This window comes from Zonotrichia leucophrys, chromosome 1A (genome assembly GCF_028769735.1).
Source record: "Zonotrichia leucophrys gambelii isolate GWCS_2022_RI chromosome 1A, RI_Zleu_2.0, whole genome shotgun sequence".
Classification (NCBI taxonomy): domain Eukaryota; kingdom Metazoa; phylum Chordata; class Aves; order Passeriformes; family Passerellidae; genus Zonotrichia; species Zonotrichia leucophrys.
Genome location: NC_088170.1, coordinates 59,026,170 through 59,051,150, shown reverse-complemented (window position 1 = coordinate 59,051,150; position 24,981 = coordinate 59,026,170). Strand labels below are relative to the sequence as shown.

General features: G+C 43.6%; 1 protein-coding gene across 3 annotated transcripts in view; it reads left to right on the top strand.

Annotated features, from left to right (window-relative positions):
* LHFPL3 (LHFPL tetraspan subfamily member 3) overlaps positions 1–20,565 on the top strand; it is a 236,668-nt gene extending 216,103 nt beyond the window's left edge. For all 3 annotated transcript variants that reach the window (XM_064702878.1, XM_064702880.1, XM_064702879.1), the window contains one exon: positions 17,874–20,565. In XM_064702878.1, coding sequence (XP_064558948.1) covers positions 17,874–17,902 — 29 coding nt within the window. In that variant the 3' untranslated portion in view covers positions 17,903–20,565. The remainder of the gene's footprint in view (positions 1–17,873) is intronic.
* Positions 20,566–24,981: the final 4,416 nt, after the last annotated feature.

Below are 24,981 nucleotides of genomic sequence, written 5' to 3'. Positions count from 1 at the left end.
AAGCTGGCGTTGCTCAGCCTGGAACAGAGAAGGCTCAGTAGGGACCCTGTGTGTACAAATACCTGATGGGGGCCCAGTAAAGAGGGCAGAACCAGACTCTGCTTGGTGGTGCCTGGGCACTGCATAGGACACAACAGACACCAATTGACATGCAGGAAATTACATTTAAACTCTAAAAACACCCTTTTTGTCAGCAAGCATTGTCATTGTCACTGGAGCAAGCTGCCAGAGAGGTGCTGGAGCATCCATGGTTGGACCTGACTGGAGCTGACCCTGAGTGGCCTGCTCTAGCTGGACAGGGGCTGGAGCAGGCTCCTGCTGACCTCTGCAGTTCTCCGAGGCTCTGACACCAAGGCAAGAAAACTGCTGGCACCTGGCAGAGAGAAAATACGAGTTCTGGTTTAATGATTTGCAGCAAAAGAGCAATAATAACAAGGGGTTGATCCTGCCAAAGAGATGCAGTGGTGAGCAAGGTGCAAGTAGGGCATCCCACAGGATCACCCCTGTGGCAGGGCAGAAGTGCAGCACAACCCACACATGGATAAATCACAGGATGGGGAAGGCATCTCCCACCATTGCTCTCTTAGGAAGAACTGATGCAAATAAAGCTCTGTAAAACAAAACCTGTTGGCAGGAACAACCAGCTTCAAACCCAAGTCTTGGCCCTTGGCAGCAGGTGCCAGTGCTTGCACATTGAACACAATCCTTGCAAAGAACAGCTGAGGGAGCTGGGGTTGTTCAGCTTGGAGGAGAGGAGGCTTGGGGGTGACCTCTTCTCTGCAGCCACCTGAGAGGAGGTAACAAGTGACAGGACAAGAGGAAATGTCCTGAAGTTGCACCAGTAGAGGTTCAGATTAGATACCAGGAAAAATTTCTCCATTGAATGAATAGTCAGGAATCGGAACAGGCTGCCCAGGGAAGTGATAGAAACTGGGATAGAAACTGTCTCTGAAAGTGCCCCTGTCAGAAACTCTGAAAGTGTTCAAAAGCTGTGTGGATGTGGCACTAAGGGACATGGTATAGTGGTGATGATGGGTTAAAGGTTGAAATAAATGATCTTAGACCTTTTCCAGCCTCAACAATTCTTTGATTCTGTTATTCCTTATCCTGGAATTCAACAACTGCACATGTGCTTTAACTTGTGCTGCTTTGATGGCTGTTTCTGATGAAAAAGGCACGTGGAAATGCTTAATTGCCAAAACTGTAGGGATAAGAGACCATGAGAAAAGTCAGAACTTGTTTTCTCCACGTTCAGAGCCTTCCTTGTGCCGCCTGCTGTGGCATCCCCCAGCAGCACATCTAAGGTGGGGAGCACACCTGGGCTCTTATTTCTCTCCTTCTGCATTTTGTTTCAAGTGTTTGCAATTAGCTAAGGATCCTGCCACCAAAATATTTTGGGGACAGCAAGATGTTGGTTTTTGCAGATTTGACGCAAGTTACTGTGAATCATCAGGAGCATTTTATAGATTAGGTTTCTGATGTTAGACTTTATTTTAATTTAAAGTATTTCATATGTGCATTGCAAAACAGTATAGAAAAATGCCCCACATTTTTCAGAAAAATTAGGAGACTTTAATTTTTTTTTTAATCTGGCAACCTCAAAATACTGTTTAATGTAGGAACATAAATCCAAATTATTCTTTTTTTCATTTTGTACATTTAATAAGGGTTTCCACCATATTCCAATTTTACACTGTTTTGAATTATATTACAAGTATCAGTAATTAATTTTCTTAGTAATGCCACAGATTTTGGAGTTACCAGAACTGCTTTGAGTGAGCAGGTAACTCCAGATACTGCAGTCCCCTCTAGTGGGGAAAACCAGACTGTGCCGATTTTGCAGGACCTGCTGCATTAGCGGTGGCTGGATTTGAAAGCTTTGCTTTCTCCCCATATATCCTGAGGACTTTGAGTCGATTTTTTTCTTTTTATGGTTTTTTATTTATTTATGGTACATTATTTTTTTTCTGAAGAAGAGAGGGGCATGTGAGGCTCAGGTTCAGTTCCTACTTGTGATCCTTCAGAGCAGGAATTCACTACATGCCCTACAAATCCTCCTGCCAAAAGATAGCTAGTTTTGCTTTAAGTACCTTATTTCCACAAAACATTTGGGAAGCTGTTTTTTCTTAAATAAAAAGGAAACTAAGGGATTCATGAAGAACAGGTTCACCAGAGATCACCATCCATCTCCTGGCTTAGCAGCTCATCTAAACCCATTTTAAAATCCTTCTGTACTGGCATTTTCTGATTCAGAATTGTGCCCTTGTAATACTCCCCTGTTCTGTGAGTGAGAAACAGTGATGCTTAGGTTTTAGGGAGCCATTACCATCAATATAATAAAGAACACCCCTCTCAAGAACCTTATCTGCCCATTTGTTACCCTTCTGTTTCACTGCATTTCAAAGGGAGAACTGTGTCTAGCACCCCACATCTCTTTTTTGTTTTTCGCTTACATAATTGTCATCATGTTTTTAATTAAGTTAAATAGGATGTTGCACTGAGCTCCTCAGCAGCTTCCTGAATTTTGTGATCTATCCCATCAATTGAAATCAGAGCACTGTCTCTGCTGGTACCACGTGCACTGAGTGCAAGTCACAGATATTTGCATGAACCAATTTATCTCTTAAAAATATTTCTTCTTGACTGAAGAATAAATTGCCTTTACCCTAATGCGCTAGGTAATGAATTGCATTTGAAATGTGTTTATTTTTAGCAAACAAATGCTAATGGCAGCTTGCTGTTAAAAATAGACAGTACAGTTGGCACAGAAATATGGGCTGGGAAATCATTCTTCCCTGATCAGTGGAAATGCCCTCTGTGTAAGTCACCTGGGGAGAAAACATGATGTTCCTAAGTCATTTAGTCCCTCCAGCTGGAGTGAGGGGGAACAGCAGGACACCACTGTCCCTGAGCCCTGCCTTGGGAATTGCCCTGCAGCCCAGCATCCTCCCAGGCTGTGTCCCTCCCGTGGGGCTGTAACACAGACATGGCACACTTCTCTTGTCCTGCCTGCCTGCTGCATGTCAGTGGGTGCAAAGTGGGGTTTGTGTGCCTCAGCCCTGCCTGCCTGCAGGGACTGGGGGCATTTTGGTGGGGGAGCACTGCAGGGCCCCATTGGGAGCATTGGCAGCTCCCACTCCACCCTCAGCAGCTGCTCCCCCGGCCAAGGGATTTTATCTTGGACAGGGTTTTCCTCACATCTGTGAAATTTCCCTGGCTGCTCTCTAAGTCCATTACTTGTCACATTCCCATGATTTATTCCCTTCATTTCCCAGCAGCTTCTTTTCAGAGTTAAGAGTGTTATGTCCACTACGTCTCCTTTCCTCTAGATTGTACAGATCAATTGCCCATGTTTTCTCTTACATTAAGAATTCCAAGACTTCTGACTCTCCTGTTGTTCCCCTCTTGTACTCACCAGGCAGGTACACTTCTCCCCTACAGTCCAGTGCCAAAAAGCCAACCATGCAGCTGGGGCCCTGCTGAGCAGCCTGGGAGACTCACTTTGTGCACCTTGCAGATAATTGTTTCTGTTTCTTCAAAGTGGTAGGGCATTAGTCTGTTTTTCACAACAGAAGGGCCTTGTGGAGTCATGTGGTTGTTTGGTCCTTAACTTTTATCCTGCACAACTCTCTCCTTTGCCCATGCATGTACTGCTATTGAATTGTCTCCTGTTTTTCAGATCTTTTCTCTAACTCACTATAAATGTTGAATACTGTTCTGACCTACAAGACACTTGGAGCCCCTCCTGAATTACTGTGACCCACAAATGGAGGAGAAAATCCCCAATTCCATTGGAGATCCTCTATTCCACTATCTAAGTGGCTAGTTGACAGTATTTTAATAACATCAGACCTAAGACAGATTCCCATGAAATTCTAGTAAATACAGTCCTTTAGCTGGACAGTAAGCCACTAATCACCTCTCTATCAGTATGTTTTTTCAACAAGTTTTGTTGGAAATTTGCTTTCATATCAACTTATTTAAATAAAGTTTTCTAAATGCTATGAGATTTTCTAAATGCTTTTTAGATTTTTTCAGATTCATGGTTCAACTCTTTTAGAAGTCTGGCTGATAGAAATGGAAAACAGATAACCTTCCAAGCACACAGAATTTGCACCAGACACAACTCCTACTCAAGAGCTTACAAATCTAGTTTTGAACATTGTTTTCCAGATCTTGCTTGAAAGGTAGGTTCAGTGTCCTTGAAAGGTAGGGCAGCATCCCCTACTTCCTGCCAGAACATCTTACATAGAAATCTCTAGCCAAAACAAATACTGTCTTCATTTGACAGAAAGGACCCAGTAGGACCAGACAAGAAAGCCCACACTCAGCTGTTGTTGGTTGAAAATTACATAAAAAGACTAAAAAATATAAGCTTAACCAGAAAAATGCCAAAATCCTGAAAAAAAAAATCTAGTAAATATTATTTATTTCATACATGATCAAGAGAAGGTTCTCTTGGGGAAGAAAATCACAATGGGAAGTCCTTGATTGATCCTTAGTGCTTCTCATAATAATATGGTGTTAGGAATTGGCTTGGTTCTACTGAGTCAAAAAGAAACCAGAAAGGTCCAAAAGGGTTTCCATCAGATGAAGATTTTAACACAAAATGTGGCTGGGAGTCTAGATAAAAACCACCAGTTAAAGAAAAGTAGAACTGATCCCTTATTTATAGGCTTTGGTGTTTCTGGGGACAAAACCCATTGATTCCTAATTCTAGACTGCAACCTAAACTGAATTATAACAATTAGAAGTCAGGAATCCAAAGCGAGGAAGATTTAGCCATGGTGGCATGTGTTTCATTAGCAGGTAACATGAAGAATCAATATTTTATGACCTGTCACATATTTGAGTCATCTGTCATGTCTTATCCTTAGATGTTGCAGTTGTTTGACAGTTCTAAAGTAGAAGGAAGCAAAACAGAAAATAAGGTTTTTTTGCTGGTGTCACACTGTCAGAAAAAATTAACAGGTAATAGTCTACAACAAGCAATTAAAACACATTGGTCTCTTATTACAGAACAAATTCTAGTCTGTGGGGCCTGAGGGAAATGCATCTCATAAAGTTTGCTATTTTTATGTAAGAAGCCAGCACAAAGTATACTTTCCCTGCATGAAAAAAAAAAAATCAAAAAGAAGCAGAAATGCTGCTATTTCACAGTGCACAGATGAATACTGATTTGGAGACCTTACATAACAGAAAGATCCATCTGCAAAACCTCGGGTTTTTTTTCTGCTGAGGTCCAGCTACTGATCCCAGAGTCAGTGCAACCACAGACCCATGGGGGAACATGGCCATATGGAGGATACAGTCTATACTGTCCAAATAAAGAGCACAGCAAAGGAAGGCTATTAGTTCACATGAAGACAAGGAAGGGATGAAGATGAAATGCCTGTAGAATCACCTGCAGCTTTAGAAGTGTCACAACTGCTCATGCTTTCTGTTTTCCAAGTTCCAGTTCTGAATCACGTGTTGTACTTCAATCTCAACTTTAAAAAAACAAAGATGCAAACAAAAACAAACAAAAATCTGTGCCTCATAATTGCAAAGAAGACCACTAGCTCTCAGGAAATAAGAAAGAAATCAGGCTTTTCACAACTCATGTTTATATGTCTTCCTGGTTTTTGAATGTTTATGGTTCATTAAGTCTTTCTGGAAAACAAGGACTTTATTCCCTGAGCAGCACTAACAGGATGAGTCTTCTGTCTCTTCCAGTGGGGTTCAAAAAAGGGAGACATTTTCCTTTTTATTTGTTTCTTTAGGTAGTTAGTCTAAAAGTATCCAAGATTTTGTTTATCAGAGTATTTTCTTTCATTTTCCACATCTCCCTAGAATAGCTCCTTTCATGTGTTAAAAAAAAGAAGCATCCGAGAAAATTTCAGTCTCAACAAATTGGTATTTTGCACTGAAATTCCTTCAATATAAAGTTCCTATGGCTAACACCATAAAAGTCCAGGAGAGTGAAGAAATCTGAATTGTAGCTTTTTTTCCTGTCTCAAAGCAATTGATAATATGAGACTTTGCTAGCAAAGGGGTTTGCATATCACTGCAGAGAAGAAAGAGCATGGACACGTGGTGATGTAAGGGGTGCAGGAATGACCACCAAGCTCATCCCCCCCAGGGTTCAGTGCCCATCACTTTGGCACCACCATGAAACCAGCACATTTACCTGACCACAGCCACAGCTGATGCTGTCCACAGTGCTGCCCACGTGGAGGGAGCCAGCACGCAAGGCAGGGGCTCAGTCCATGGTGCTGGTGCTCAGCAGTGTGTCCCAGAGACACAGACACTTGGCCACTTGTCCCTGGTCTGCACAACAGAGGCTCAACTGCCTTACCAGGCCCATTGGAAGAAAAGGAGGTTTTACTTTTTCCTTGAGTTTCTGCTGATTTCTAACTGTGCCCAGACTGGCTCAGCAGCTTGGCTGGCCCTGGCTGCAGGGACCTTGCTGCCAGCAAGGCCCAGCCCTGCAGCCCCTGAAACCCAGGCAGGCTCTGCTCTCCCCCAGGGCTGGGTGATCCGAGAGGATGTGACCTCCAGAAAAGGACACCAAATTAGGAGCTGTTCCAGTGTCTGAGGCGATGAAATATTTAATCCCTGCTCTCCCTGGGATATGCATCATCACAGATTTACTTATCTGCAGCTCGGTGACAGCAGCGGCTGACAGGGACGATGACAGCTGACACGCATTAACCCAGCTGCAAACACAAGCTATCACTGCAGAGCAGAAATCCATCAGTATTATTTCAGCACAAGGAGGTGACTCCGTGCCAGACACCAAACACAGGCAGCACCTGCACTGGGGATTCAGCACTGCCAGGGTCTCCTGAGGCAAGGGAGGCTCGGCAGGAGCCTCAGCCCCAGCAGGGCCAGCAGCAGGGGCACTGCTCCCTGAGCAGCACAGCACCAAGGCACACACAGGGTCCTCTGTGCCCCACTGCTCACCTGGCCGATGGACCAGAATGAGAGGGAAGTATGGAAAAATAGTACTTGTTTAGGGTGTGGGAGGGTGGCAGTCTTTATTGGAGCTCTTCTCCAGCTGCAGATGTAGCTGTACAGATGCAACTGGACCTGACTTGCTTCCCTTTTGTCTCAGCTGCCCCTCTTTCTACAGCTGAGCTTCTTTGTGAGCAAACCTGTATCAGTGTGTTCTTTAGGTTGTTCTGAATTATTGTTGTCTTGGAGAAACTAGTGACTGAGCTTTGAGGAATCCTGGTGAAACTGGGGTTTGGTTTGAGATGGAGGGCTGGAGATTTCCCCCCGTCCTGCTAGTGTTTGGTACTGGGTTAGTTGCTGCCTGAGACTGCCCTGCTGCCTCTTGCTGCTACAAGGGCATCCCTACATTGAAAGGTGCATTTTACCCATACTTGTCTCATAGTCATTGATGGGAACAGACAAACAACAGGAAAATTGTCCATGTCCACCTGTCACTGAGGGCTCCAGCAAACCAGCTTGCCTTTCTGCATGCTCTTCAGCTGGCAATTTCCTAACACAGCCTCCCCTTCCCTCTCTGGGATAGGTTGTTTTGGTTTTTTTTCTCTGCACTGCTGATTGCAGTTTGCTTTCCATGCTGAAAGCTCTGCAGGGAAGGAATTTCTTCTTTTTCTTTTACAAGAGTGCCCTTCACACCTCTAGAGCAACTCAAGAAAATGTTTAAGGGAATTATATAAATTAATAGCAATAATAAATCCTTACAAATTGTCCAAAGCCTGCACAAATTGGGTTTGGAGCAAGAAAATGAAGATGACAAAAAATAATGTCTTCAGGACCATGAGCATTGAACATTGTCCTTGCTACATGTCAGACAGGTTTTCATGACAGATGGTATTCACCAAAAAGCTCACCCTCTCCCTAGACCCTGGCTTTGCCAACTCCCAAATCCAGACTCTCTTCTAGCAGAGTATCATCTAACCCCACTCAGATTTTTTTTTCAGTAGTTTAACATGTAATTTCATACCTTGGAAACAATTGTGAGCCCAATGTACAGTTCCAAACACTTCCTATTTGCCTAGAGAGTATACAGAGAGTTAATTAACATTCCTGTGCTTAGTAAGCTAATCACTAAAGTACAGATTTGAAATCTCAGACCAAAGCTGCTCCAGATCATTATCTTTCTGTTGCCCATAAGCATGTAACTTGGCACCTGTATCTTTCTCCAATGGGATCAATATTTGCAGCTCATTAGCAGGTTTTGGTGGAGACCCAGCATCAGAGCAGCCAAGCAGTCAGAGAGGAGTGTGACAGAATGAAGGACACTCAGCACAGCCCTGGTGAGCCCCTGCCCCAGAGGCGCCCTGGACAAAGTCCTGCAGCTGCAGGGCCATTCCCCTCCACAGCGAGCCCCTGAGGCCAGAGCCCCACTCCCAGTTCCAGCCCAATTCATGCATCAAATTCTCTCTTCCCTCCAGCACAAGTACCTACAAAGAAAAGGTTTGGAAAACTTCTGGAAATCCTTGGATGTGCCTTTGCTCAGCATGGATTTGTGCCATGTTCCCAGGTCATACAGCTTTTGCACTTGCCAAAGAACAGGGAAATTCATTTCACACAATCAAGAAAAAAAAAAGAGATATTTTAAATGTTTTTATTATTCTGCAGCATTTAAGGTTCATCAGCATTGATATTTTTCTTATTTTCTTTATTTAAACTTCTTGCAATGTTTTAGTTATTATGTTAAAATTAAAAAATCAGCTTTTTTTAATGGCAGTTTCATTCATAGAAATGTCATGTTGGAATGACCAGAGAACTGCCAGACCCCTCTTCCTTTCTGTTAGGAGGAAACAGTCACTGTGTGAATTGTGAATTCATCTGGAGAAATGCAGTCTGTTGAGAAAAGAGCAGAGCTCCCTTTCTGTCACACCACTAAAATAAGCCCCATCGTAGCAGCTTCCTTACACGGAGATCCTGGCTGGCACCTTCCAGGCTCTGCTGCAATATTTTGGCTTTCTCCCAGCAGTGCCTCCCACTCTGTCTGTGCACACAGGAGAGCAGCCCCAGCCAGGCTGAGCACACGGGGCTGCACTGAGGGCTCCCCACAGCCCCCAGCCCACGCTGGCCCTGGCTCTGCCTCCTGCCTGCCCCGATGGCCCAGCACAGACAAGGACAGCTTTGTGTCAGTGGCACCAAGGTTTGCTTCCCCAAACCAACAAACCTGCCAATGTCAACATCTAACATTGCCTAGCACAGGAAAACTCTTGGAAGATATCATGCTGCTAAAGGTAAATATAAAATGTTGCTAACAAAATAAAAAGCCAAAAGACTGTACAATGCCAATCCAAACATTTTCTGGCTGGTATGCCCAGAACCTTGTCAAGATACCTCACTGACATGGCTGGATCCTCAGAGAAGCTCCCTGTAAACAAGTACATCCATGTTTGTAACAGTTTTTAAATACAGACAATGAAGAGCTTTTTGGGCAGTCTGATCACGCAGCTTGGAGGCTGGAGAAACAAACAAAAGTACCTACAGATCCTCTGGGTTCCAGGGGAGAAACTGAAAAACAGCTACAGCAAATGGGCAGAATATAAAGAAAGTGAAACATTTTCTCATTAAACAGTTAGAGAACAGGAAGAGTTTAGGAATCACCGTTCAGAGACTCCTGTTCAGTGACAGCAATTTATTTGACCATCTGGGCAAAGAAAGACTGCAGCAAACCACATGGAGGAAATAAAAATAGATGAACAACAAGTAACTGATTTTGCTTGACTTGAGCCTACAACTCTACAGAGCAGGAAGCTCCTTCATGTGAAAGACATTATTGATGAAGGCATTTCAGCCTCTTGCCAGTTCTTCCAACAACATACTAGATCTCCCATGCCAGCAAACCTGTCTTGAGACGTGACTTCCCTGCCAAACTCGACAGAAACACCACCAAGTACAAAAGACAAATTGATGAGCCTTCTGGAAAGGGACCACCAGAGGAAGGAGCATCTCTGTGATGTTCCACAGTCAAAGAAAACTCTTTAGGAGAAAGAATAGGAGGCTTTTTGCTGTGTTTGTCCATTATGATAAAAATCTTCCTTCTTGTGACAGAAGCAAATATTGAAATGGGGGAAAAGGCAGCTCACTGTTCAGCAGGATCTGATCTCGACATCCCAGTGTGTTGGTTCCCACTCAGGCAGACACAGAGCCTCCTCCCGTGTCCAGGGCACAGTCTGTGTGTGACAGCAGCAGGGGATGGTGATGCCTGCCCTGGAGGGACAGCCATGAACACCAAGCTGCCCAGATGAGGAGCCCAAAAGCTGTTCATAGTGAGGCATGGCAAGCAGAGCCATCACCCAAGGGAGCCCGGCTTCCACCAGCCCAGACTGGTGCCAGCAGATGACAGAGATGACAGCTACAGCTCGATCCATCCTTGGATAGGTCTCTCTTCCCTCTGTCTGTCACTCTTCTCCTGTCTTTCTCACCAATAAATACACATATGTTGTATTCTTGGAGCTGCATTCAAACCAGAGGAAAGCCACCCAAGCCAGGGATTGGGAAGGGTGGCAGGGAAGTTTGAAACCTGCCTATTTTCAGAGTTTTAGAGCCTGTCACTGCCACCTGGCTATATTTAGGCATAGTTGAAGTAGTGTCTTTCAGAGATAAGAAAAGTGTCAGGCTCTAAAGAGGTGCCTTCTTTAAGCTGCTCTAACCCCATTTCACAGCATTTTCAGTCAAAACTCACCTGCTCCTTCAGGCACAGTCCCACTGACAAGAGAGCCAAGCTGACTGCTGTATGTAACCTGGCTCATGCCTTCCCATCAGGCTGGACTGCTGCTTGCATCCCTGCCCAGTCAGTCCTCCAGCTGTTTAACTGATCTTACCTGATTTAACTGATTCCTCCTGACCTGGGGCTGGAATCTCAGACCCAGCTTCTGCAAAGCCATTTGCTCACTAGGAGGGCAGTCCTGGTGCATGATGGCACACCCCAAAGGAAATAAAAATACCCATCCTCAAGCTGTGCTCAGATAAGGTCTCTGATAGCTTGTTACAAACAAGCCTAATCTTTCAGGCTTTGTTACAAAACTGACTAATAGTTTGATATTTCATGCTGAAGATCTTCCATGCATGGGCAGCAGCTTCCCTCTTCTTCCATGCATGCAATTAATGACTTTGTGCAGGGTAATTATAACTGCAGGATTCACACACCTCACTTTTTCCATCTCAGATTTAGGCCTCCCATCTCATGCAGGTCTACAGACCCACAGAAGCCAACAGCACTCATCCATGCTGGCAACCATCCCAAGATTAAATTAGTCACCCAGGAGGGCCCTGTCCTGCTCCAAGGACTTCCTAGAGCCTCACATCTCCTGTCTGACTGTGAGAGAGCTGATGTTATGTGAGATGCATCTCCAGGCCTAACTTCTATCTGATCTCTCTGCCCGAAACATCTTCTCACCTTTCTCAAAATTTCCGTCTGGAAGAAAAAAGGAATTTAAAGAAGTCAAGGCCACAAATGGTTAGGCTGCCCTGAGCCACTCTGGGCTTCAGATTTAATTTCCCTTTGTCTCTCTTCCATGTCTCCTTTCACACCTTAGCACAAGGTGGAGACACTTCATTGCTCAATGCCTTTTTTGTGGTCAATTTTTCTTGTCAACCACATTTAGTCCTGGGGCCTTTTGCTTATTGTCATAATAGCTTGAAGAAACATTCTGTCTGGAGAATTCAACAATGCAGAAAATAACATATCCCTGTTCTGTCACTCTGTGAGGGTGGTGAGGCCCTGGAACAGGTTGCCAAGAGATGCCCTGTCCCTGGATGTGTTCAAGGCCAGGTTGGATGGGCTTTGAGCAGCCTGGTTAAGTGGAAGGTGTCTCTGCCCATGGCAAGGGAGTTGGAATGAGGTGCATTTCAGGCATTTCAGGTCCCTTCCAACCCAAACCATTCAATGATTCCATGATTCTCCCTCCACAGCATGCTGTCTGCAACCAGCCCCTGAACCAACATCCATTTCCTCCTGTCATGTTTCAGTCATCACATACAATAGAAAAAGGGGGGGAAATACAATTTAAGATTGAATTGGATTTTAAAACTACAGGACTTGGCCAGTCTGTCAGGGAGGGTAGGACAGTTGCTGAGTGCATTAAGTATTCAAGGAGTATAGCTTTAGGTGTACTGGGTTTTTTCTTGTGAATGACAGCCTGTAAGCTGACAGCAAAGTTCTGTCCAGCTCTGTGTTGTACACACATGCTGGAAACCTAGCAAAATTGATTTGACTGGATCCTTCAACTTTTCCTGTTTCTTCTCAGAAAACAATGTTTAATAAAACAGCATTCTGTCTGTTCAGCCATCATTGCCCCTGTGGCCCTGAAACCATCTGCCATGGATGGAAGCAACTGCACTTGTAAAAGAGAAGCAGCACTATACAAGAGAGAAGCAACAATGTACTTTATTGATATAAACCAGTGATTTAACAAAGTTCAATTGTAAATGCTACAGTGGTTTAACAAGATTCAATGGCAGGATTGTTTATTTACTGCATAGAGGACAAGAGCAGACAAAACTGCCAGACCCTGTCATTGAGCATGAAGTTCAGAAAGAATTCCCTTGTGTTCTAAACCCCTTCTCAAAGAGAAGTGTAGGTGTGCCTGACTCCAATCCTAGTCCCAGACTTGTTCAGTGGTTTATGTCTTAGGGATTATATTTGCACAATCAATCCTTTATGTCACTCAGCTAAGATTTCAAAGTTCAGTGTGCTATTAACCACTTACCAAGGTTCTGTTGCAGTGAGGAATCTCTCAGCTTTGAGGAGTAACCTTGACAGGTGACATCCCCTCCTCAAGGCATGCAGCCACCACTCCAGACAGCCCTTGGCTACCAGGCTGCCAGCCCACCCCAAAGCCCAGAGAAAGCTGGGTGCAGCCATCAGAGCCCGCTGGTGGTTAGGGCTGAAGCAGTGGAGGGGAGCACACCACCACAGCATCCTGCCACATGCTGGAAATGTGCTTGTGCAGCCAGGAACTGAGCCTTCTGACAGGAAAACCACCAGAGCCACACATTTAGAGAATTCCTGCATGCTCCTGAAACCATTTCCTACTGTCCTAGAAACACTTCCCACAAGCCATGCCCAGGAGTTCAGCTGCTGCCACTAACAGGGTGAGCAAGATACCATCCAGCAGATTGAATAAGTCCCACTGTTCCACTCAGCTCTGGTTTCACAGGGCTTGCATACTGAATTGGGAAAAATCTTGTCATTTTTTATGTGATTCAATTCTATTTTATTGCAAGGAAGTGCTGCAGCAGAAGAGCAAGCTCACACACCTTCTGCTCAGATGAGCTTTTCCTCTAATGCCATATGGACAAAACCATCACACAATTTCAATTCCAAAATTTTGTAAAAGTTTTAGTAACTCCTCAAGGTTTACTGTGCATTCTCTTTAACCCCTGCCCTTTCAGGCAGTTTTTGGTAGCTGTGAGTGATGGCAGAGCAGGCAGTTGCCAGATCCTGTCTGCTTGTTTGCCAAGGAGAGGAGGAAACGCCTTGGGCAGCTCTGGTGTGGACAGGTCATTAATCACATTTTGTTGAGAAGGTGCTGAACAGTGAAACACTCAAAGAGCACTGCTGGCAAAACAGTTGGGGAATTTCTGTCCATTCTCCTTTCCGTCTCCACAGGCAGCCTTGTACCCTCCTTACTGTGTCTCAGCTGCAGTGCAGGTGTAGGCAGCAGTGCACCATTTATTCTCCTCCTGGCCATACAGCTGCTTCCAGTATGATCTGTGCACAGCTTCTCCAAAACACGGGCTAGAGTTTCATCTTGGATCATCAGGAATCTTGGAGAGGACCTGAGTTGGTGCCTGGCTGGTTACTGAGAGCACAATTTGCCCCAAGGCCACTCTCCAGGTGATGGATCTCCCATCTCCCCATGAGGCCAGGGCAAAGGATGCTCAGTGCATCAAGAGGGAAAAGGCACCCACAGCAGGTAGGGAAATGGGAATATACATAAATCCTCTCTCCCATAACATGAAAAGTAAAATAATTCTCTCAGGCCACTCAAATTGGGTTTGTTATGTGTTCTAAAGAGACTATCTTCAAGGAAATAAGAGATATTGGGTCATTAGTCGCCTTGTGCCTTTCATGCCTTTTAATTATATACACCTGGATATTGTCCAGGCCATGAATACATGTTCCTGTTTGAATTTTGGGCTGCAGTGGCTACAAGTGGAGTTTTAACACACTTAGCATTTCACCAACTCTGATGTAAGCAACGAAACCCTCTCCCTGTGGTTATAAGGAACTGACCCAGATGAGTGTGTCCAAAAAGGGCAACACAGCTGGTGAAGGGCCCAGAGCACAAGTCCTTTGAGGAGCAGCTGAGGGAGCTGGGGATGTTTAGCCTGGGGAAAAGGGGACTCAGGGGAGAACTTATCATTCTACAACTCCCAGATAGGAGATTGTAGCCAGGTGGGGGTCGGTCTCTTCTCCAGAGTAACAACTGACAGGATGAGAGGAAATGACCTTGAGCTGCACCAGGGGAGGTTTAGATGGGATATTAGGAAAAATTTCTTCACCAAAGGAGTTGTCAGACACTGGAATACACTGCCCAGGAAAGTCTTGGATTCACTGTCCCTGGAGGTGTCCAAAAGATGTGTGGGTGTGGCACTTGGAGTTACGGTTTAGGAGTGAGCATGGAAGTGCTGTGTTAACAGTTGGAACTGATGGTCTTAGGGGTCTTTTCCAACCTTAATGATTCTGTGGTTCTATAAGCAGAAAGGTGAGAACTCCAACACCTCATTAAAACTGAACTTGTCCAATTTTTTTTGGCCTACAGCCCAGACAGCAGTGTTATCCAAGGTGCCTCAGCATGTCTATTTTCAGTTGCAGAGCTTCAGAATCAATGTTTCTCTCATCCTTCATCGCCTCCCATACACTCCCCACAGTGCAAGCATTCAGCAGAGATGATGTTTAGGCTGGAGGAATCCTGTGGAGGTCCTGGGAGGAAATCTCTGGTACCTCATTAACCCATGGCTTTCTGCCAGCTGATGTGGTTTTGTAACTGTACCGATTTTGGTGGCACCACAAATGCCAGTTGCTCTTTAGCAAAGCAGTTGTGTGTGTTTGGAGTCAGCAATAAAAGATGAGCACTTGGAAAGGTGTTATTTTCTAGATACCAGTCAAATACATGGTGAAGATAATTTCAATATGGTTGGTGACAATTAGTGGTGTAAAGTGTTAAGGTTGTCTGAGACAATATATACCCAAACCTAGAAGGTCTGCCTTTCTCTCCATATTTACTGTTCATTCTACTGACTTTACAGCAACAGCATGGAAGGGACCATCTGAAATTCAGCATGTCTTTTACACCTTGTCAGGGAGCAACCTGGAAATCTCCCTGTGATTCATCTTTACCACAAACAAACCTCAGTGTCCTCTTTCTGAAATGTACATAAACACGAAAATGCTGCAAATCCCTCCAGGCTGACTATACCCCAGCTCTGCAGTCAGCAGAAGTGATTGCCCTAATTGAGTGTGTCAATTATAAGCAGTAACCCCGTTGTGGTGAGGTCAGCCTAACAGGCAGCCTTTAAAGACTTTAAATAGGGAACTTAAGAGCAGAGCACCTGGGTGGCTGGGTAATACAGCTTCCATGAAAACTGCTTTCATTAACTGATTTCTTGGCAGCAGCACTGTAAGTAGCTCTAAGAAAACAAACTTCAAAAGCCTGTGGTGTGATACAAAACAGACTGAGAGATGTTGCATGTGAATAACTTATTTATGTCTTGTCAGCTATGGCATTTGTTAAATTTCATTTCTATGTGTACAACACCTGCATGCAAAATTTTTCCAAAGAATTAATGAAGGTCTTAGTATGTTACTGCTGAAACTCTGAGTGGTGCTGGAAATCCAATAAGCAATGTTAGGGGTTTGAATAACATACATAAAAATATTATTAAAAATAATTGAAAGAAATAAATTATTCAGTTCTATTAAGCTATGATTGTTCCTAGGGCACATGTTCCTTACCACTCAAAGTTATCTTTCTCCAGATTTCAGTTTCACCGAATATGGATTGTTTAAGAGGCTCACAAACCCCCTTATCTCAGAAAATAAACAGATTAGAGGCTCAGGCACTTTTTCATTCACTTTATTTGGTAGTGCTGTTTACCTATATTAATAATTACCACACTAATAACATTAGTAACCACATTTATAAAATACACCAAAGTTCCAGACTCAGACCATTTTTAATAGATTTTATTTATCACAAGTATCTTCATTTCTCATCCACACTTTATCCTTCATTTTTGCTACATATTTCAAAGGAAGCTCATGGAGGTAGGAATTTCAAGGGTTTTTTTTTACAATTGGAAGCTACCATCCCATTACATACATCACAAAAATGTTTTTACTACACTGAACATTATATTTCATATTAATTTTTTAACACAAACAAAACTGACCCATTTTTTCTTTTTCAGTTCCCTCCCAAGTTCACGTTATGCTTCTTACATACTTATTTGCTACTTTCTAGTCTCAGCAACATCAATTAAAAGTGTCTTGTAAAATAAATCTGGACTATAGATACATGCTGAACAAGTCTGGAATTTTCCTCCAAAACAAACTTTGCTTGAGAAATGTCAGTTTGTTGGAAGTTGATGGGGAAGCAGGCATCCAAGGTCCATGGCAGAAGGGTTTGCCACCACCAGGCTCACTGGTTCTTGGTACCACCAGCCCAGGCTTTAAGGTCTGGGTATGCTGCCCTGGGGCACCATGCTCTCTGGGAATGTGGGTGAATTACCTGCAGGCCAAGGTGACCACGAGAGTAAAGGGTGTAGGGAATTTGAGGGGATGGGGGAAGGTGGCTGCTCTGTGTAATATGGGGGGAGGAAATGAAATATTTCAGTCTTCTTACAGTAATATTTTTAAGTGTTTCTAGTCCTGAAATCCTTTGTTTGCTTTCATTTCACAATGAAATTCATTCTTTTTCTTTTGTTGTGACAAAAAACATGATTTACCCCTAGTTCTGCATTCCAGCAGTCTCTTGCAGAGGCCCCTGTGTTACGGTACAGGACCCGGGGTTGTGATGACATTGGCCATCCTCTGCCCCAGGATGTGGCTTTGTAAGGCCCCCTGAGCAGTGACCCTTTCACAGGAGGCAGTGGAGAGACTGCCTGCCCTCATGGTTTGGTCTCAGGGGTCTGAGACAGGCTAGCTAAGAGTGAACTGGCAGAGCTCATTTGGTGCAAGAACCTTCTGCTCTCTGCTGGGGCAGCCAGGCTTCCACCTTTGCGTGTGTGTGGGTATTGCAGACAGATCTGCTCATGGAGCCCCAGCCCCAGGGGTGCCCCTGAAGCACCAGCTCGGGGTCTGCCACCTGCAGCAAGGAGGGAGAGCCTTTGTCACCCTGCTCCCAGCGCCCGTCCCCTCGCCCTGTATGCAGCTCCACTGAAGCACATGGAACCTGGGCACTGAGAATTAGATTTTAAGGGAGAGTTTGATTTGAAAACACCCCCACACCTCTGCCCTCACTTGAAATTTAACACCAGGCATTATTTTATCATGTTTGCAAATGTGGGTTGTGTCCTCGAGGGAAAGGAGCTTTTGATACGGAACTGAAATGCCAGGATTTTAACTCAGTTCATGGTATTCATCTAGTAAATGTCATTCTTGCCCCATATGCATTGTATCTTTATTTTCATATTGCTCAAACTTTAGATGAAATAATCTCATTCTTTTGACTTCCTGTGTCAATTAGCTAATGAAAAATTATTTTTGAAAATTTCAGATTACAAATCCTACCTACAGATTAAATTTTTCACTTTTCCTGACAAATGGAAATACATATAATGAAGTGCATTAGAATATTGGTCAGAGGCTTGCTCTAAGCTAAGCACAGAGTGAACATTTTTGTGTTTTCTGGCAGTAAACCAGCTTCTCTCTTTTCTCTGTTTTGCAGTCCTACTAAGCCAATCCTCACTAGAATGAGCACAAAACAAATGAATAACAGCTTTTGTACATCAACATTAAAATGGGAAGAAGCTTGGGAAAGGGCCTCCAACAGAGAAGAATGCTGACAAGTGCAAAAATGCCTGATGGATAAGCACCACCTTCTAAACATAGATCAGCCAGACATGGAAGTGATTTCAGAAGAGAAATGCAATCATGGATTACACACCAGCTCATTAGAAACTGTTGCTGAATTCAGCATCCAGAAGACATGCATGAAAAGTCACATTTGGGGAATAAATTAAAAGGGGTGTAGTTGTTGCTAGATAAACATATGTAATATATATGCATTGAAGAGGTTTGTAAATGTCATTTTTTTTATTCGGACGGAAAGCAAAAAGCTTTAAAACCTTTCACAGTAGAGAGGCAGTTAACTTCAGACTATTCCTATCCCAGTAGCCAAGAAGCTGTTAGGACATCTCTCTTAAATTAGCATTTATAGACTCTGAATGTTTCCATCACCTAGTGGAAAAAGCATAACTTTTACTGCTACATTGCTGCACTTCATTTACTTCACTGTATAATAAGTTGACTAAAACTGTAAAGCTTCTCAATTTTTACTGCATATGTGTTCCAATTAACATATCTGTAACAAACTTAAGACTCAAAAATTATTTCTGACCTATATTCTAGTTCTATGAAGCATATATACTATAAGGTATGTCTGACTGAATATCATAATGCTATAACTTCCCAAGATGCATAGAATTGTTTGTATTTGAAGTGACAAAATAAAAGCCCTTGATTTCTTTTTTAATAGAAGGAAGTAATTTACCCCTTAAATGTAACACACTGCTGCTCACTTCAAGGGCATTTCGTTCCCCTGTTCTGCCATACAACTGTGCAGTGACACTCTCTGGCCCATGCTAAAGCCAATCAGACAGGGTGATCTAAAGAGACCTTCTGGCCTTAAGTTTAAACTCAACACAACTCAGTGAAGCCCTGAGTTTAAACTCAATACAAAAATTAGCAGACTAGTAAGCAAATACATCTTGCAAATAGCCATGTGAGGAGGGCTGGATGCAAACAGCCCTGGGGCACTGGCAGGGAATCATTCCCTCCCCAGGTCCCACAGGGTGCACTCTGTCCCAGAAGCCAGTGAGAAATAAAACAGGAGAAGGCACAGAAGGAGCTCCTGGAGCAAGGCCTGGATGCAAAGCAGCCAGCACAGAGCAGCAGAGGGAGGCAGGGACTCCCCTCTGCTCCTCTCTACCCTCCCACCAGGGCACACGTCTGTCCTGCCTCGGGACTGGCCATGAGCACGTCGCTCCCCATGTGTCTCTGGGCTCTCCTGTGTATCACGGATTAATCCCGTGCAAAATGAGCACCCCAGCGCTGATTCCTTCAGGGCTATTCAAGCCTGTTCCTTCATTCTTTGGCTTTCAGGGGAAATGGCTAAAATAATAATTAATTGCTAGTGTTGATCCCAAATAATGCAAAATGCTGAAGACATAAGGAAAACATGAGTTAAAACTGCTTTTTAACTACTGACTGCACAACAAAAAATATTCCATAATTTAGTGCATGAATCTCAGAAAAATTATTTTTACTTTTGAAAGAAAAATTATCTTTAAGCAAACTGCCAGTAAACAAATACAGGGAATTAGATAACTTTTCTATCTAACCAGGGTACCAATGTGGCACTGACTTCACCTGGATGTCAGACAAGTAAATTTATGTGTGAATCTGGGAGCATTTAAAACAAATAATTTTTTTTAATCTGAAACTGTGCTTGTAACTGGATGTAGAATATTCTTCTGACTTCTAAAGGACCAGGACTAGCTGGTCAAAAACCCCACCCAAATCAGTCAATCACCATAAACATCTTCCCCGTACCTGCTATTTAACTGAAGGGGATGGAAGGTAAAAACCAAGTAGTTCACACATGAGGCAGCATAAACTCATTTAAGGGCCCACTTCAGACAGGTTTTTTAATCTCTGGTTAGTCCAACCAGTGTCAGCTGGAAAATGCACATCCTCAGGGGCCAGATGCATTCAGGAGTCCCTGTTAAATGGTGTCTCAGTGAAGCCCATCCTCATTCTCTGCTCTTGTTGGCTCACAACCACACCCACACCTCAAAGCCTGTGAAAGGGTTTGTTATCTGGATGTGCTCTCATATCACATCTTTATTTGCTCCTTGAGTTTACCTCTATCCCACATTATAGCAGTCATGGCACTTTTGCTGTGACAGAAATCACCAAAACAGGGTTTCTCTGTATTATATTATTTTGTTTAGCATCATGGTGATGTTGTAATGTAAAAACCCTTTCTAAATACACACAAACATTGCAAAAGAAGTGCCATCACAAGGCATCACAACCCTGCCAGGGCAGCTCAGTGAATATGTACAATTTGTACACAGTCAGAAGGGAGAGACATACCAGGATGTACATCATTAAATGTTGACTCAGTAAGAATAGTATGTCTTATCTTTTTAAATGTTATCACCTTCCCATCCCACTCCATTGTAACTTGTCAATTGTAATTTCTTTTTAAGTCAAAAAACTGTAAAGAAAACTGTTGAAATACCTGATTTTCTGTAAAAGTAATAATAACAATAATTTTTGTTACTTCAAAGTATGCTTGGTATTAAAGTACCTAATAAAGTTCAACAAAGACTTTTGTAGCATACTAAAATAAAGTGTGATAGTGCTTTTCTCCAGCTTATCTGTGATAAGGGCAGCTGTTGTTGGGATCACTGCTCTCTTAAACACAAGCCTGGACATCTCCTTTACATCTCTGCCTACAGAGGTCCCTCAGGTGTGTCAAGTCCAAGCAGAATCAGATCCCTTAATGAGTGCAGGGATTTGTATTCATGGGACAAATTCCTAGGAGAACCCTGTTGGTAAGTCATCTCCACCCTCTGGATCCTGGCTACATATCCACATATGGGCAACAATATAAAGTTCCTAATTACTCTGCTATAAAACTTGGCTTATAGTAAGAGAAAGAAGAGTGAAAATTATTTATAAGGTTATTATGGTTAAATAGAGAACTGCCAGGTTTGTAGTATGCTGTTCATTTTTATGGGCACTGCATTTCAGTTACTTATAAATAGATTGGAAATCCCAACCAAGTGATTTGGATGATACAGTAGAGCTCAGAAGTTGATCACCCCCTAATTTCACCACGTGAAGGTACACTGGAGCCATCGGGAGCTGTCACATCATTCCAACAGGAGGTAAGTACTTCCTTGTCAAAGCGATGCTGGATTTACGTCCACGGTGCTGATGCAGCAGTATCTGCATTTGGAGATGATCTAGAAATTATTGTGACTGGGGTCTAATTATGCCCAAACTGCCAGGCTCTGACACGTTTCAATTAGAGTAATGGATCAGCTTCCCCCGCACTATCCATCTTTGCCTGTTCTAGAGAGGAAAATGTAATGCTGGACCCAGCAGCTTTCTGTGTGTTTTCACTGCTAGTCTGATATCCATCAAACATTTTAAAGTTTTAGTTGTTTCACCTGATTCTCTGAGAATTTGAAATGGAAAAAGATCTAGGCAGTTTAAAGTAAATAAAAACCCACCCCAGATTTGTCCTAACTAGTTTACACATTGAAAAGACAGCCATGTGCTGAATGGGTTCTGAGGTAGAGCTAGAAACCAACACTTTTTTTCCCCATGTGCTGAAGTAAAAAATTTACACATTTCTCCTTCCAAAGGAGCTCTATACAGAATGGAATGGCTTTGTTGGAGTAGCTGGCAGTACATGCACACATTTGGCGTGCTTGCAGCCATTCCACCTTGGTCTGTGACCCACAGCAGCCTACATTAATAATTTGTGTAGAGACTTTCACAGAGGCCTGGAATTCTGCAGAAGGTAGAATATGTAGTTTAAAAATCCGTTCTCTTCCCTTTAGATCAAATAACATTTGTGTCATGGTGCTGAAAACACAAAGCCAAAGCTTGCAGTGATCTGATACTGATGTGATGTTTTCTATTACCCATCTGTCTCTCTTAAATTTTTGCTTAGAGTTACTTTATGCCTTTGCCTTCTGAAATGTCTTTTGCATTTTAAAAAGTAAAGTGATACATCCTTCCCTTCTTCCAGATAGTCTCATAACGCCATGAGGGGGTGGGGGGAGATGGGGAGGCCAGTTACACAGCTTTTCCACTTCACAAGGTGATGAGAGAAGTATTGCCACTGCAAGAGGAAAATCTCCAGGGAAAAAAGCATAAGCAGACACATTATGGTCATCAAGCCCCAAGAGGAGATGTGGCCCCTAATTGCCTATGAGACACTACACAGCTCTTCTCCTTTTGAAACAGCTCCAAAAGTTGCTGCAAAGCCCTTCCTGAGATCACCAGTGTGTGACCAGCCTCCAAGGTTGAGCATCAGCTCAGTCACCTGGGAAAACAGCCTGGAAGTGAAAATGCTTCAAAAAGCTGGGAGCTGGGGCTGAATTAAGCTCCACAAACCAATTTTATATTGGAATAACAAAATCAATTATTACTCCTGATTTTGTCAAGTGCAAGGTAGCTTTATATTAGCCTAGTATAGCTGTTAGGATTATTAATAAGCAAAATTATATATTATTGTTAGCAATTTCTTAGGGGAAAAGTGAAATAAAGAGTGTCAAAATCCTATATGCTAGGATCAAGTCTCTTTGGCATGATTGCCACATATTTTCAAAAGTATTCCCACAGTTTAACACCAGAAGGTGCTCTAGATCATCAGCCACATTACCAGTTACACAGACTCAGGATTCCCCTGTCACATCCCAGCACAGGAAGGTAGGAATTTTGCTCTGCCATAGCAAAAACCAGGAACTTCATCACTTTGACAACTCTCAAGCACAGCTTTCACACAAGATATCAGGCAAGACTCTGGGATGTCAGCACAAATGTCAGGCTTACAGGTATGTAATTAGCACCTTGATTCTCCTTTAAATAACTTTAAGCCAACACAATGCAAAATAATTAGTAATAAGCTAGATATTCAGTCTGAAAAACAAAATTAGGTCTCCTCTCCATTTGCTTCAATTTCTTTTCCATTAAAGAAATGAAATTAGTTGAAGTGTCACTGGAATATTCTGAGGGCCTACTAAGTGCCTGCTGTATTTGTTGAGTTTCTCAAATGGCAACAGCAAGTAATGTAAAATATTATGCTCCTGAGGCCATGAGCTGAGATGGTTGGTGCCAGAGCTTTATAGAAGAGTTTTTAGGTGATAAGCTACTATACATGTCATCAAGAAAGGAACTGTTTTAGTCAGCATAGCTGAATTTATGAATGCTTGAGAAGGATAAGGAATAAAATAATTCAGAAATTCTGAACGAAATTCAGGCTTAATACATGCCATCACTGTTTGGGGGGTGGGGGTAATTTTTATTTTATATGCTTTATTATAATATGAAAATCCTCATTTACAGGTTTCAATTTATTTTTCTTTAAGAAATGTGAAAATCCTTCACCCACAAGGTACCTTGGGATGCTGAAAGCAGTGGAGAGGCTTTCCTGGAGCAGCACCGGGCACGATGGATGTTGTCCTTATCTGTGCTGCCATCTAATGGCGCAGCAGCCTCTGGCGCCTCGTCCTCGGCAGTTGGTGACTCAAAGGCAGCTTTGCATTTCCCTCCATAGAGATCAAGGTAACAAAAGCAGCGCACGCCTTACCTCCCGCGGCTCCCAGAAACGGGGCAAAATCCAAGAGATGAAACCATCACCATGTTAACTCACACTGCAGAAAGTTTGATACGAAGTTTGAGAACTTCTACTTTTTTTTTTAATTTCTCAAGACTGACAAGAATAAGCTTTATCTCTGTAAATGTGGATGAGAACTTTGCTTAACATTTAAGAAGCATTTTCCAGACCTATTGAGCCCAACATTTCCCAGGGGCAGGCTTCTGCATTTCCCAGATATGACAGACACTAATTTCTATTTACCCCCTCAAAGAACCATTTAATCATAGAATGGTTTGGGTTCAAAGGGACCTTAAAGATCACCCAGTTCCAGCCCTGTGGCATGAGCAGGGACACCATCCATTAGACAAGGCTGCTGAAAGCCCATCCAAGCTGGCCTTGAACACTTCCAGGGATGGAGCACCCACAGCATCTCTGCGCAATCTGAACCAGTTTTAAACCATTATCACTTTTCCTGTCACTAGCACCCTGCACTTGGCCCTGTTGAAATTCATGAGGCTGCCCTGGGCCCAGTTCTGGAGTATTGGAAAAGAATCCCAATATTACCAGATAGATTGTGCCTGGGCTCTGACCCTTGCTGCTGGGCCAAAGGCAGCAACTGTGGTATTTCACCTCAGAGACACTTTTGGCTGGCTGGAGGTTGCAGCTGGGCACTGAAACAAACCCAGGCTTGTAGAAACCCAGTTTACCTCAGGTGGGAAGGCTTCAGGTGATGGTGAAGAGAAAAGGAGATGGATTCTGCCGGAGGGTTAAAATCCAGAGTTTATTCCATGGTCACAGATGTCCGAATCTCAGGTAACAGCTCCAACAGAACACCGAGCACATGGTCCTTGGTCAATTTATGCCCAAGGACAGGGGGAGGGGAAGGGACAGGTGAGCACCAACCAGGTGGGAGGAGGAGGGTCTCAGGGGACAAGGGACACCTGGACAGGCCAATGACCCCCAGGCCTGAAGGGCATCCTTTGAACTTGACCAACCACACGAGGCCTTGCTGGAACGTTAAGCCTGATGGACAGAACTCACTCAGCAAGGGGGAGAGGGGGAAGGGAGAGGGGCAGTGCCACACCTGGGAAGGGACTGGGAAGTAAAACAGGAAGTGGCAACACACTGCAACACTGGAGCTTGTCCATGTCCCTCCCCATGACATCCCATCCCTCAGACGAGCCAAGTGCACCCCTCAGCCTGGGGGTGTCTGCAGATCCACTCTCAGTTCCAGCATAAGCCAGGCAGGCTGCAAGCTATCAAAGCTCTGAGTGGTGTTTGGGAGCATGGAAGGGAGGGATAGAACAGCAGAAGTAGGAGGCATCAGAATGAATGGGAAAGTTAGGTAGTTTAAGTCAAACCCAGGAAACAACCATAAGTGGTCAGCATTCCTCCAAACTGCTCTAGCTGAAAAAGCAGAGGTTAAGGAGGC